A 16334-nucleotide genomic window follows, 5' to 3' on the forward strand; every position below is an offset into this window, starting at 1 on the left:
TGTTACAAAACTACAATTCCCAGCATGCCCGGACAGCCGAAGGCTGTCCGGGCATGCTGGGAGTTGTAGTTTTGCAACAGCTGGAGGCACATGGTTTGGAAACACTGGTCTAAGCCCAAGATAAGGTCAACCCTCAAGCCATGGTTTCCCTACAGGTTTCCTCCACTGGGGTTTTCCCCCTCTCTTAAAGGGGTACTCCGGTGGAAAAACATGTCTGGTGCCAGTAAGTTAAACAGATTTGTAAATTACTTTCAATTAAAAAATCTTAATCCTTCCAGTACTTATTAGCTGCTGAATACTACAGAGGAAATTTTCTTCTTTTTTGGAACACAGTGCTCTCTGCTGACATCACGAGCACAGTGCTCTCTGCTGACACCTCTGTTCATTTTAGGAACTGTCCAGAGTAGCATATATGTTTTCTATGGGGATTTTCTCCTACTCTGGACAGTTCTTAATATGGACAGAGATGTCAGCAGAGAGCACTGTGGTCATGATGTCAGCAGAGAGCTCTGTGGTCATGATGTCAGCAGAGAGCACTGTGGTCATGATGTCAGCACAGAGCTCTGAGTTCCAAAAAGAAAAGAACTTCCTCTGTAGTATTCAGCATCTTATAAGTACTGGAAGGATTAAGATTTTTTTTAATAGAAGTAATTTACAAATCTGTTTAACTTTCTGGCACCAGTTGATAAAAAAAATAAAAATAAATAAAGTTTCCCACCGGAGTACCCCTTTAAACAGATTTGTAAATTACTTCGCTTCTATTAAAAAAATCTTAAACCTTCCAGTACTTATCAGCTGTTTAGTTCTTTCCAGTCTGACCACAGTGCTCTCTGCTGCCACCACTGTCCATGTCAGGAACTGTCCAGAGTACAAGCAAATCCCAATGGCAAACGTCTCCCGTTTTGGACAGTTCCTGATACGGACAGAGGTGTCAGCAAAGAGCACTGTGGGCAGACTGAAGAGAACTCCAGAAAGAACTACACAACTTCCTCTGGAGCATACAGCAGCTGATAAGTACTGGAAGGATTAAGATTTTTAAATAGAAGTAATTTACAGATCTGTTTAACTTTGTGGCACCAGTTGATTTAAAAATAAAATTATGTTACACTGGAGTACCCCTTTAAGTGCTGGAGGCTCTCCGGACATGCTGGGAGTTGTAGTTTTGCAACAGCTGGAGGCTCACTGGTTGGGAAACACTGGGTTACACAATGAAGGAAGGTTCTGATGATTTCTGGTGATATAATGTCGGGGGTTGTTGTTTCCGTCACATTCCTAACGCCCACCCCTGTCTTAGAGATGAATGGATCATTGTCATACACCCCCAGACGGCTGGAGAAGGGGAACAATGTCATAAAGTCATACAGCTTGTGTATATAATGTATAGGAGTCTGCAGTGTATTGTGCAACGCTACAGGAACAAACACTACAAGGGTCTACAACACCAACCTCAACGGGGGTCACCATCATTCTCTGTCCTACATTTGTTTTTACACTCGGGTACAGGATGATGACACTCGGGGTACAGGATGATGACACTTGGGGTACAGGATGATGACACGGGGTACAGGATGATGACACTTGGGGTACAGCATGATAACACTTGGGGTACAGGATGATAACACTTGGGGTACAGCATGATAACACTTGGGGTACAGGATGATAACACTTGGGGTACAGGATGATGACACTTGGGGTACAGGGTGATGACACTTGGGGTACAGCATGATAACACTTGGGGTACAGGATGATAACACTTGGGGTACAGGATGATAACACGGGGTACAGGATGATAACACTTGGGGTACAGGATGATGACACTTGGGGTACAGGATGATGACACTTGGGGTACAGGATGATAACACTTGGGGTACAGCATGATAACACTTGGGGTACAGGATGATAACACTTGGGGTACAGGATGATAACACGGGGTACAGGATGATAACACGGGGTACAGGATGATGACACTTGGGGTACAGGATGATGACACTTGGGGTACAGGGTGATGACACTTGGGGTACAGCATGATAACACTTGGGGTACAGGATGATAACACTTGGGGTACAGGATGATAACACGGGGTACAGGATGATAACACTTGGGGTACAGGATAATAACACTCGGGGTACAGGATGATAACACTTGGGGTACAGGATGATGACACTTGGGGTACAGGATGATGACACTTGGGGTACAGGATGATAACACTTGGGGTACAGGATGATGACACTTGGGGTACAGGATGATGACACTCGGTACAGGATGATAACACTCGGGGTACAGGATGATGACACTCGAGGTATAGGATGATGACACTTGGGGTACAGGATGATAACACTTGGGGTACAGGATGATGACACTTGGGGTACAGGATGATGACACTTGGGGTACAGGATGATAACACTTGGGGTACAGGATGATGACACTTGGGGTACAGGATGATAACACTTGGGGTACAGGATGATGACACTTGGGGTACAGGATGATGACACTTGGGGTACAGGATGATGACACTTGGGGTACAGGATGATAACACTTGGGGTACAGGATGATGACACTTGGGGTACAGGATGATAACACTCGGGGTACAGGATGATGACACTCGAGGTATAGGATGATAACACTTGGGGTACAGGATGATGACACTTGGGGTACAGGATGATGACACTTGGGGTACAGGATGATGACACTTGGGGTACAGGATGATAACACTTGGGGTACAGGATGATGACACTTGGGGTACAGGATGATGACACTTGGGGTACAGGATGATGACACTTGGGGTACAGGATGATGACACTTGGGGTACAGGATGATGACACTTGGGGTACAGGATGATGACACTTGGGGTACAGGGTGATGACACTCGGGGTACAGGATGATAACACTCGGGGTACAGGATGATGACACTTGGGGTACAGGAGGATGACACTCGGGGTACAGGATGATGACACTCGGAGTACAGGATGATGACACTCGGGGTACAGGATGATAACACTTGGGGTACAGGATAATAACACTTGGGGTACAGGATGATGACACTTGGGGTACAGGATGATGACACTTGGGGTACAGGATGATGACACTCGGGGTACAGGATGATGACACTCGGGGTACAGGATAATAACACTCGGGGTACAGGATGATGACACTTGGGGTACAGGATGATGACACTCGGGGTACAGGATGATGACACTCGGGGTACAGGATAATAACACTCGGGGTACAGGATGATGACACTTGGGGTACAGGATGATGACACTCGGGGTACAGGATAATGACACTTGGGGTACAGGATGATAACACTTGGGGTACAGGATAATAACACTTGGGGTACAGGATGATGACACTTGGGGTACAGGATGATGACACTTGGGGTACAGGGTAATAACAGATGTTTCCTGCAGTATCGGGGCACCAGATGACAACCTGCTCATAGGGAAGCGGCTGCCGTATGAGCTCTTGGCCCTGTTTGAGGAGATGCAGAGAACTGAAGAAGACGCCGTCCCCCCATATCAGGTCCTGCGCTGCCTCCAGATGCTCAAAGTGAACTGTAAGTTTATAATAGAGGGGTGTATAATATAATAGAGGGGTGTATAATATAATAGAGGGGTGTATAGTATAATAGAGGGGTGTATAATATAATAGAGGGGTGTATAATATAATAGAGGGGTGTATAATATAATAGGGGGGTGTATAGTATAATAGAGGGGTGTATAATATAATAGGGGGGTGTATAGTATAATAGAGGGGTGTATAGTATAATAGAGGAGTGTATAGTATAATAGGGGGGTGTATAGTATAATAGGGGGGTGTATAGTATAATAGAGGAGTGTATAGTATAATAGGGGGGTGTATAGTATAATAGGGGGGTGTATAGTATAATAGAGGGGTGTATAGTATAATAGAGGGGTGTATAGTATAATAGAGGGGTGTATAATATAATAGAGGGGTGTATAGTATAATAGAGGGGTGTATAGTATAATAGAGGGGTGTATAATATAATAGAGGGGTGTATAGTATAATAGAGGGGTGTATAATATAATAGAGGGGTGTATAGTATAATAGAGGGGTGTATAGTATAATAGAGGGGTGTATAGTATAATAGAGGGGTGTATAATATAATAGGGGTGTATAATATAATAGGGGTGTGTATAGTATAATAGGGGGGTGTATAGTATAGTAGAGGGGTGTATAGTATAATAGAGGGGTGTATAGTATAATAGAGGGGTGTATAATATAATAGAGGGGTGTATAGTATAATAGAGGGGTGTATAATATAATAGAGGGGTGTATAGTATAATAGAGGGGTGTATAATATAATAGAGGGGTGTATAGTATAATAGAGGGGTGTATAATATAATAGAGGGGTGTATAGTATAATAGAGGGGTGTATAATATAATAGAGGGGTGTATAATATAATAGAGGGGTGTATAGTATAGTAGAGGGGTGTATAATATAATAGAGGGGTGTATAGTATAATAGAGTGGTGTATAATATAATAGAGGGGTGTATAGTATAATAGAGGGGTGTATAGTATAATAGAGGGGTGTATAGTATAATAGAGGGGTGTATAATATAGTAGAGGGGTGTATAATATAATAGAGGGGTGTATAGTATAATAGAGGGGTGTATAGTATAATAGAGGGGTGTATAATATAATAGAGGGGTGTATAATATAATAGAGGGGTGTATAGTATAATAGAGGGGTGTATAATATAATAGAGGGGTGTATAATATAATAGAGGGGTGTATAGTATAATAGAGGGGTGTATAATATAATAGAGGGGTGTATAGTATAATAGAGGGGTGTATAATATAATAGAGGGGTGTATAGTATAATAGAGGGGTGTATAGTATAATAGAGGGGTGTATAGTATAATAGAGGGGTGTATAATATAATACAGGGGTGTATAATATAGTAGAGGGGTGTATAGTATAGTAGAGGGGTGTATAGTATAATAGAGGGGTGTATAATAAAATAGAGGGGTGTATAGTATAAAAGGGGTTTATATAGTATAATAGAGGGGTGTATAATATAATAGAGGGGTGTATAGTATAAAAGGGGTTTATATAGTATAATAGAGGGGTGTATAATATAATAGAGGGGTGTATAGTATAATAGAGGGGTGTATAATATAATAGAGGGGTGTATAGTATAATAGAGGGGTGTATAGTATAATAGAGGGGTGTATAGTATAATAGAGGGGTGTATAGTATAATAGAGGGGTGTATAATATAATAGAGGGGTGTATAATATAATAGAGGGGTGTATAATATAATAGAGGGGTGTATAGTATAATAGAGGGGTGTATAATATAATAGGGGGGTGTATAATATAATAGAGGGGTGTATAGTATAGTAGAGGGGTGTATAATATAATAGAGGGGTGTATAGTATAATAGAGGGGTGTATAATATAATAGAGGGGTGTATAGTATAATAGAGGGGTGTATAGTATAATAGAGGGGTGTATAATATAATAGAGGGGTGTATAGTATAATAGAGGGGTGTATAGTATAATAGAGGGGTGTATAATATAATAGAGGGGTGTATAATATAATAGAGGGGTGTATAATATAATAGAGGGGTGTATAGTATAATAGAGGGGTGTATAATATAATAGGGGGGTGTATAATATAATAGAGGGGTGTATAGTATAGTAGAGGGGTGTATAATATAATAGAGGGGTGTATAGTATAATAGAGGGGTGTATAGTATAATAGAGGGGTGTATAGTATAATAGAGGGGTGTATAATATAATAGAGGGGTGTATAGTATAGTAGAGGGGTGTATAGTATAATAGAGGGGTGTATAGTATAATAGAGGGGTGTATAGTAAAATAGAGGGGTGTATAATATAATAGAGGGGTGTATAGTATAATAGAGGGGTGTATAGTATAATAGAGGGGTGTATAGTATAATAGAGGGGTGTATAATATAATAGAGGGGTGTATAGTATAATAGAGGGGTGTATAATATAATAGAGGGGTGTATAGTATAATAGAGGGGTGTATAATATAATAGAGGGGTGTATAGTATAATAGAGGGGTGTATAGTATAGTAGAGGGGTGTATAGTATAATAGAGGGGTGTATAGTATAAAAGGGGTTTATATAGTATAATAGAGGGGTGTATAATATAATAGAGGGGTGTATAATATAATAGAGGGGTGTATAATATAATAGAGGGGTGTATAATATAATAGAGGGGTGTATAATATAATAGAGGGGTGTATAGTATAATAGAGGGGTGTATAGTATAATAGAGGGGTGTATAATATAATAGAGGGGTGTATAATATAATAGAGGGATGTATAGTATAATAGAGGGGTGTATAGTATAATAGAGGGGTGTATAGTATAATAGAGGGGTGTATAGTATAGTAGAGGGGTGTATAGTATAGTAGAGGGGTGTATAATATAATAGAGGGGTGTATAGTATAGTAGAGGGGTGTATAATATAATAGAGGGGTGTATAATATAATAGAGGGGTGTATAATATAATAGAGGGGTGTATAGTATAATAGAGGGGTGTATAGTATAATAGAGGGGTGTATAATATAATAGAGGGGTGTATAATATAATAGAGGGGTGTATAGTATAGTAGAGGGGTGTATAATATAATAGAGGGGTGTATAATATAATAGAGGGGTGTATAGTATAATAGAGGGGTGTATAATATAATAGAGGGGTGTATAATATAATAGAGGGGTGTATAATATAATAGAGGGGTGTATAGTATAGTAGAGGGGTGTATAATATAATAGAGGGGTGTATAATATAATAGAGGGGTGTATAATATAATAGAGGGGTGTATAGTATAGTAGAGGGGTGTATAATATAATAGAGGGGTGTATAATATAATAGAGGGGTGTATAATATAATAGAGGGGTGTATAATATAATAGAGGGGTGTATAATATAATAGAGGGGTGTATAATATAATAGAGGGGTGTATAATATAGAGGGGTGTATAGTATAGTAGAGGGGTGTATAATATAATAGAGGGGTGTATAATATAATAGAGGGGTGTATAATATAATAGAGGGGTGTATAATATAATAGAGGGGTGTATAATATAATAGAGGGGTGTATAATATAATAGAGGGGTGTATAATATAATAGAGGGATGTATAGTATAATAGAGGGGTGTATAGTATAGTAGAGGGGTGTATAATATAATAGAGGGGTGTATAATATAATAGAGGGGTGTATAATATAATAGAGGGGTGTATAATATAATAGAGGGGTGTATAGTATAATAGAGGGGTGTATAATATAATAGGGGGGTGTATAGTATAATAGAGGGGTGTATAGTATAATAGAGGGGTGTATAGTATAATAGAGGGGTGTATAATATAATAGAGGGATGTATAATATAATAGGGGGGTGTATAGTATAATAGAGGGGTGTATAGTATAATAGAGGGGTGTATAGTATAATAGAGGGGTGTATAATATAATAGAGGGGTGTATAGTATAATAGAGGGGTGTATAGTATAGTAGAGGGGTGTATAGTATAATAGAGGGGTGTATAATAGAGGGGTGTATAATATAATAGAGGGGTGTATAATATAATAGAGGGGTGTATAGTATAATAGAGGGGTGTATAGTATAATAGAGGGGTGTATAGTATAATAGAGGGGTGTATAGTATAATAGAGGGGTGTATAATATAATAGAGGGGTGTATAGTATAATAGAGGGGTGTATAATATAATAGAGGGGTGTATAATATAATAGAGGGGTGTATAATATAATAGAGGGATGTATAGTATAATAGAGGGGTGTATAGTATAATAGAGGGGTGTATAGTATAATAGAGGGGTGTATAGTATAATAGAGGGGTGTATAGTATAGTAGAGGGGTGTATAGTATAATAGAGGGGTGTATAATATAATAGAGGGGTGTATAATATAATAGAGGGATGTATAGTATAATAGAGGGGTGTATAATATAATAGGGGGGTGTATAGTATAATAGAGGGGTGTATAATATAATAGGGGGGTGTATAGTATAATAGAGGGGTGTATAATATAATAGGGGGGTGTATAGTATAATAGAGGGGTGTATAGTATAATAGAGGGGTGTATAATATAATAGAGGGGTGTATAATATAATAGAGGGATGTATAATATAATAGGGGGGTGTATAGTATAATAGAGGGGTGTATAGTATAGTAGAGGGGTGTATAGTATAATAGAGGGGTGTATAATATAATAGAGGGGTGTATAATATAATAGAGGGATGTATAGTATAATAGAGGGGTGTATAATATAATAGGGGGGTGTATAGTATAATAGAGGGGTGTATAGTATAATAGAGGGGTGTATAGTATAATAGAGGGGTGTATAATATAATAGAGGGGTGTATAATATAATAGAGGGATGTATAATATAATAGGGGGGTGTATAGTATAATAGAGGGGTGTATAATATAATAGAGGGGTGTATAGTATAGTAGAGGGGTGTATAGTATAATAGAGGGGTGTATAGTATAATAGAGGGGTGTATAATATAATAGAGGGGTGTATAGTATAATAGAGGGGTGTATAGTATAATAGAGGGGTGTATAGTATAATAGAGGGGTGTATAATATAATAGAGGGGTGTATAGTATAGTAGAGGGGTGTATAGTATAATAGAGGGGTGTATAATATAATAGAGGGGTGTATAATATAATAGAGGGGTGTATAATATAATAGAGGGGTGTATAATATAATAGAGGGATGTATAGTATAATAGAGGGGTGTATAGTATAATAGAGGGGTGTATAGTATAATAGAGGGGTGTATAATATAATAGAGGGGTGTATAATATAATAGAGGGGTGTATAGTATAGTAGAGGGGTGTATAATATAATAGAGGGGTGTATAATATAATAGAGGGGTGTATAATATAATAGAGGGGTGTATAATATAATAGAGGGGTGTATAGTATAATAGAGGGGTGTATAATATAATAGAGGGGTGTATAATATAATAGAGGGGTGTATAATATAATAGAGGGGTGTATAATATAATAGAGGGGTGTATAGTATAGTAGAGGGGTGTATAGTATAATAGAGGGGTGTATAATATAATAGAGGGGTGTATACAGTATAATAGAGGGGTGTATAGTATAATAGAGGGGTGTATACAGTATAATAGGGGGGTGTATAGTATAGTAGAGGGGTGTATAGTATAATAGAGGGGTGTATAATATAATAGAGGGGTGTATACAGTATAATAGAGGGGTGTATAGTATAATAGAGGGGTGTATACAGTATAATAGAGGGGTGTATAGTATAATAGAGGGGTGTATAATATAATAGAGGGGTGTATAATATAATAGAGGGGTGTATAATATAATAGAGGGGTGTATAGTATAAAAGGGGTGTATATAGTATAATAGAGGGGTGTTGAGCACTATAGTGGGGCACATACTGCAGGGTTATAACTTAGTGCTTTATGATTTCACAGTATTCCCTCAGACGGATGTGGCCGACGTCTTTTCCTCCTTCTGGAATCATCTTCTTGAGAACATGCCGGAGCCTCACCTGGTAAACACGTCAGTCACAGGGAGCGGCAACAGTATTGGGGCGTGTGACCCCAAAGGCCAGTGTATTCTGGTGTATCTGTCTAAATGCAGAATGACTCCCATCAGACACCCCCTCTACACTGCACTGACCTCCTAAACCAACAGATGCCCTGTCTGTATCCATCTACACCCCAATACTACCAGACACCCCCTCTACTCCATACTTACCCCCCCCAATCAAACTGATTCCTTGTCTACATCCATCCACACCCCAATACTACCAGACACGCCCTCTACACCATACTCACCCCCCAATCGAACGATTCCTTGTCTACATCCATCCACACCCCAATACTGCCAGACACCCCCTCTACACCATACTTACCCCCTAATCTAACCGATTCCTTGTCTACATCCATCTACACCCCAATACTACCAGACACCCCCTCTACTCCATACTCACCCCCCAATCAAACTTATTCCTTGTCTACATCCATCTACACCCCAATACTACCAGACACCCCCTCTACTCCATACTTACCCCCTAATCGAACCGATTCCTTGTCTACATCCATCTACACCCCAATACTGCCAGACACCCCCTTTACTCCATACTTACCCCCTAATCTAACCGATTCCTTGTCTACATCCATCTACACCCCAATACTGCCAGACACCCCCTTTACTCCATACTTACCCCCTAATCTAACCGATTACTTGTCTACATCCATCTACACCCCAATACTACCAGACACCCCCTCTACTCCATACTTACCCCCTAATCGAACCGATTCCTTGTCTACATCCATCTACACCCCAATACTGCCAGACACCCCCTTTACTCCATACTTACCCCCTAATCTAACCGATTACTTGTCTACATCCATCTACACCCCAATACTACTAGACACCCCCTTTACTCCATACTTACCCCCTAATCTAACCGATTCTTTGTCTACATCCATCTACACCCCAATACTACTAGATACCCCCTCTACACCATACTCACCCCCCAATCGAACGATTCCTTGTCTACATCCATCCACACCCCAATACTGCCAGACACCCCCTCTACACCATACTTACCCCCTAATCTAACCGATTCCTTGTCTACATCCATCTACACCCCAATACTACCAGACACCCCCTCTACTCCATACTCACCCCCCAATCAAACTTATTCCTTGTCTACATCCATCTACACCTCAATACTACCAGACACCCCCTCTACTCCATACTTACCCCCTAATCGAACCGATTCCTTGTCTACATCCATCTACACCCCAATACTGCCAGACACCCCCTTTACTCCATACTTACCCCCTAATCTAACCGATTACTTGTCTACATCCATCTACACCCCAATACTGCCAGACACCCCCTCTACACCATACTTACCCCCTAATCTAACCGATTACTTGTCTACATCCATCTACACCCCAATACTACTAGACACCCCCTCTACACCATACTTACCCCCTAATCTAACCGATTCTTTGTCTACATCCATCTACACCCCAATACTACTAGATACCCCCTCTACACCATACTTACCCCCCTAATCGAACCGATTCCTTGTCTACATTCATCCACACCCCAATACTGCCAGACACCCCCTCTACACAATACTAAAACAACCCCCCCCCCCCCCCCCAACTCTCCGACTGCCCCATCACTATCTGTCATTTCTGTCTTTCTCCAGGAGGAGGCGCTGAGGTCACTGTATTCTATCTCCCTGGAGGAACGTTTCACGTGTGAGAGATGTCATCACCAGAGCACCGCCCACCGCGACCTCTTATCCCTGCCGCTGAGCATACCTTATTCCAAATATCACAGGAAGCTGACACTGGTGAGAGACATGACCCCTGGCAAGCAGACATCGGGGGGACATGACCCCTGCCATAGAGACATTGGGAGGACATGACCTCTGCCATAGAGACATTGGGGGACATGACCTCTGCCATAGAGACATCTGGGGGACATGACCTCTGCCATAGAGACATTGGGGGGCATGACCTCTGCTATAGAGACATCTGGGGGACATGACTTCTGCCGCAGAGACATCTGGGGGACATGACTTCTGCCATAGAGACATCTGGGGGACATGACTTCTGCCATAGAGACATCTGGGGGACATGACCTCTGCCATAGAGAATTCGGGGGACATGACCTCTGCCATAGAGAAACCGGGGGACATGACCTCGGCCATAGAGACATCTGGGGGACATGACCTCTGCCACAGAGACATCTGGGGGACATGACCTCTGCCATAGAGAAATCGGGGGACATGACCTCTGCCATAGAGACATCTGGAGGACATGACCTCTGCCACAGAGACATCTGGGGGACATGACCTCTGCCATAAAGAAATCGGGGGACATGACCTCTGCCATAGAGACATCTGGGGGATATGACCTCTGCCACAGAGACATCTGGGGGACATGACCTCTGCCATAGAGAAATCGGGGAACATGACCATTCCCATAGAGAAATCGGGGGACATGACCTCTGCCATAGAGACATCTGGGGGATATGACCTCTGCCATAGAGAAATCGGGGGACATGACCTCTGCCATAGAGACATCGGGGGGACATGACCTCTGTCACAGAGACATTGGGGGGACATGACCTCTGCCATAGTGACATCTGGGGGACATGACCTCTGCCATAGAGACATCTGGGGGACATGACCTCTGCCATAGAGACATCGGGGGGACATGACCTCTGCCATAAAGACATCGGGGGGACATGACCTCTGCCATAGAGAAATCGGGGGGACATGACCTCTGCCACAGAGACATCTGGGGGACATGACCTCTGCCATAGAGACATCAGGGGGATATGACCTCTGCCATAGAGACATCTGGAGGACATGACCTTTGCCACAGAAACATTGGGGGACATGACCTCTGCCATAGTGACATCTGGGGGACATGACTTCTGCCATAGAGACATTGGGGGGACATGACCTCTGCCATAGTGACATCTGGGGGACATGACCTCTGCCATAGAGATATCGGAGGAACATGACCTCTGCACCAGAGACATGGGGTGGAACATGACCTCTTCCACCGAGACATCAGGGGGACATGACCTCTGCCACAGAGACATCTGGGGGACATGACCTCTGCCATAGAGACATCGGGGGGACATGACCTCTGCCATAGAGACATCGGGGGGACATGACCTCTGCCATAGAGACATCTGGGGGACATGACTTCTGCCATAGAGACATTAGGGAGGGGGACGGGGACATGACCTCTGCCATAGAGACATCAGAGGGGACATGACCTCTGGCATAGAGACATTAGGGGGGACATGACCTCTGCCATAGAGACATTAGGGAGGGGGACGGGGACATGACCTCTGCCATAGAGACATCAGAGGGGACATGACCTCTGGCATAGAGACATTAGGGGGGACATGACCTCTGCCATAGAGACATTAGGGGGGAGACATAACACCAAAAGATCCTTCCTGGTTTCCCATAGCAACCAATCCGATTACTACTTTCACTTTCCAAATTGCCTGTGAATGATCTGACTGGTTGCTATGGCGACTGTCCCACTCTCACTTTTCTTCGGTTCTGATAGACCTCCTCCGTTTTTCAGGGGCGAGCGCTCTGGAAATATTTCCGCTTTCAGGATTTATACGAAGATGAAAAGTTCTGCCCGAAGTGTGGAAAAAACGGCTGGGTGAGCAAGGTAAGCGCAATTGTCTAAGCCCCGCCCCCTTGTGGGCAAACCCTAGATTAGGATTGGAAACCCTGGAAGTCGGCCGCTGTCCGGGCATGCTGGGGGTTGTAGTTATGTAGCAGCTGGAGAACATTTAGTAACTGTGTTGTAGGGTGCCTCCAGCTGTGTCAAAACTACAACTCTCAGCGTGCCCAGACAGCCTTCGGCTGTCCGGGCATGCTGGGAGTTGTAGTTTTGATACAGGCAGCCTGGTATTATAGTAATGTTTGTCGCTCCGTCTGATCATCCCGCAGATCACTCGCCTCTGCTCTCCGCCGCGCACGCTCACCATTAACCTGAAGCGTCTGTGTAAGACAAATTCCCAGCTCCGGAAGGTGAACAGAACGGTGTCCTTCCCTCCGGTTCTAGATCTGCTCCAGATCCTCAGCCCGGAACAGCTCCCGGAGGACGAGCGGCAAACGGTGAGCGGGTCACATGACCAAGAATATTATCACAGTCTGCCGCCAAGTTATTGTATCTAATCCGATGATGTATGATACTGTCTGCTGAGCCATGTATCTAATCCTATCGTGTGTGATACTGTCTGCTGAGCCATGTATCTAATCCTATCGTGTGTGATACTGTCTGCTGAGCCATATATCTAATCCTATCGTGTGTGATACTGTCTGCTGAGCCATATATCTAATCCTATGATGTGTGATACTGTCTGCTGAGCCATATATCTAATCCTATGATGTGTGATACTGTCTGCTGAGCCATATATCTAATCCTATCGTGTGTGATACTGTCTGCTGAGCCATATATCTAATCCTATCGTGTGTGATACTGTCTGCTGAGCCATATATCTAATCCTATGATGTGTGATACTGTCTGCTGAGCCATGTATCTAATCCTATCGTGTGTGATACTGTCTGCTGAGCCATGTATCTAATCCTATCGTGTGGGATACTGTCTGCTGAGCCATATATCTAATCCTATCGTGTGTGATACTGTCTGCTGAGCCATATATCTAATCCTATCGTGTGTGATACTGTCTGCTGAGCCATATATCTAATCCTATCGTGTGTGATACTGTCTGCTGAGCCATGTATCTAATCCTATCGTGTGTGATACTGTCTGCTGAGCCATATATCTAATCCTATCGTGTGTGATACTGTCTGCTGAGCCATATATCTAATCCTATCGTGTGTGATACTGTCTGCTGAGCCATATATCTAATCCTATCGTGTGTGATACTGTCTGCTGAGCCATGTATCTAATCCTATCGTGTGTGATACTGTCTGCTGAGCCATGTATCTAATCCTATCGTGTGTGATACTGTCTGCTGAGCCATGTATCTAATCCTATCGTGTGGGATACTGTCTGCTGAGCCATGTATCTAATCCTATCGTGTGTGATACTGTCTGCTGAGCCATGTATCTAATCCTATTGTGTGTGATACTGTCTGCTGAGCCATGTATCTAATCCTATCGTGTGTGATACTGTCTTCTGAGCCTTGTATCTAACCCTATCATGTGTGATACTGTCTGCTAAGCCATGTATCTAATCCTATTGTGTGTGATACTGTCTGCTGAGCCTTGTATCTAATCCTATCCTGTGTGATACTGTCTGCTGAGCCATGTATCTAATCCTATCATGTGTGATAATGTCTGCTGAGCCATGTATCTAATCCTATCGTGTGTGTGATACAGTCTGCTGAGCCTTGTATGTAATCCTGTCATGTGTGATACTGTCTGCTTAGCCATGTATCTAACCCTATTGTGTGTGATACTGTCTGCTGAGCCATGTATCTAACCTTATTGTGTGTGATACTGTCTGCTGAGCCTTGTACCTAATCCTAACGTGTGTGATACTGTCTGCTGAGCCTTGTATCTAACCCTATTTTGTGTGATACTGTCTGCTGAGCCTTGTAGCTACCCCAATTGTGTGTGATACTGTCTGCTGAGCCTTGTATCTAACCTTATTGTGTGTGATACTATCTGCTGAGCCATGTGTCTAACCTTATTGTATGTGATACTGTCCGCTGAGCCATGTATCTAACCTTATTGTATGTGATACTGTCTGCTGAGCCTTGTATCTAATCCTATCATGTGTGATACTGTCTGCTAAGCCATGTATCTAACCCTATTGTGTTATACTGTCTGCTGAGCCATGTATCTAACCCTATTGTGTGTTATACTGTCTGCTGAGCCTTGTATCTAATCCTATCATGTGTGATACTGTCTGCTGAGCCTTGTATCTAATCCTATCATGTGTGATATTGTCTGCTGAGCCTTGTATCTAATCCTATCATGTGTGATACTGTCTGCTTAGCCATGTATCTAATCCTATCGTGTGTGATACTGTCTGCTGAGCCATGTATCTAATCCTATCGTGTGTGATACTGTCTGCTGAGCCTTGTATCTAATCCTATCATGTGTGATACTGTCTGCTGAGCCTTGTATCTAATCCTATCATGTGTGATATTGTCTGCTGAGCCAGGTATCTAATCCAATCATGTGTGATACTGTTTACTGTATCGAATCCTATCCTATGTGATACTGTTTACTGTATCTAATCCGATCATGTTTGATACTGTTCACTATATAGAATCATATTATGTGTGATACTGTTCACTGTATCTAATCCTCTGATGTTTGGTACTTTCTGCTGAACTATTCATGCAGTCCTCTAATGTGTGATACTGTCTGTTAGGTTTCTGTATCTAAGCCTTTTATGTGTGATACTTACTCTTTCCTGAGCTGAGGTATCTAAGCCTATTATGTGTAATAGTGATATGTCTTCTAAGATGCTGTATCTAATCTTAGTATGTGTGATACCGTCTGCTCAGACATTAGCCCATGATGTATCTGGTGTCTTCTCTTGCAGACGCACTTTACCTATCGCCTGGTCGCGGTCATCGCGCACTCCGGGACGGCCACTTTCGGTCACTTTAGTTGCTACATTAAGAGCAGCAGGGACGGGCAGTGGTATTTGTTCAATGACTCGTGTGTGTGTAAGGTGAGGCGCTCCATGTGGCCGTATATGTGCACCATGTGGCGGTATTAATGCACCATGTGACTGTAAATGTTGTCCCACCTGAAATGAATCTATAAAATTTAGTATTCCTCACAGGAAAGGATTGCAG

General features: G+C 42.3%; 1 protein-coding gene across 4 annotated transcripts in view; it reads left to right on the plus strand.

Moving 5' to 3' along the window:
- The window catches only part of USP18 (ubiquitin specific peptidase 18), a 69029-nt gene that overhangs the window by 44696 nt on the left and 7999 nt on the right, over window positions 1-16334 (plus strand). For all 4 annotated transcript variants that reach the window (XM_056517930.1, XM_056517929.1, XM_056517931.1 and 1 more), the window contains 6 exons: window positions 3408-3553; window positions 9455-9534; window positions 11215-11361; window positions 13124-13216; window positions 13501-13668; window positions 16076-16207. In XM_056517930.1, coding sequence (XP_056373905.1) covers window positions 3408-3553; window positions 9455-9534; window positions 11215-11361; window positions 13124-13216; window positions 13501-13668; window positions 16076-16207 — 766 coding nt within the window. The remainder of the gene's footprint in view (window positions 1-3407; window positions 3554-9454; window positions 9535-11214; window positions 11362-13123; window positions 13217-13500; window positions 13669-16075; window positions 16208-16334) is intronic.

The sequence above is a fragment of the Hyla sarda genome, chromosome 4 (assembly GCF_029499605.1).
Source record: "Hyla sarda isolate aHylSar1 chromosome 4, aHylSar1.hap1, whole genome shotgun sequence".
NCBI classification, from domain to species: Eukaryota; Metazoa; Chordata; class Amphibia; order Anura; family Hylidae; genus Hyla; species Hyla sarda.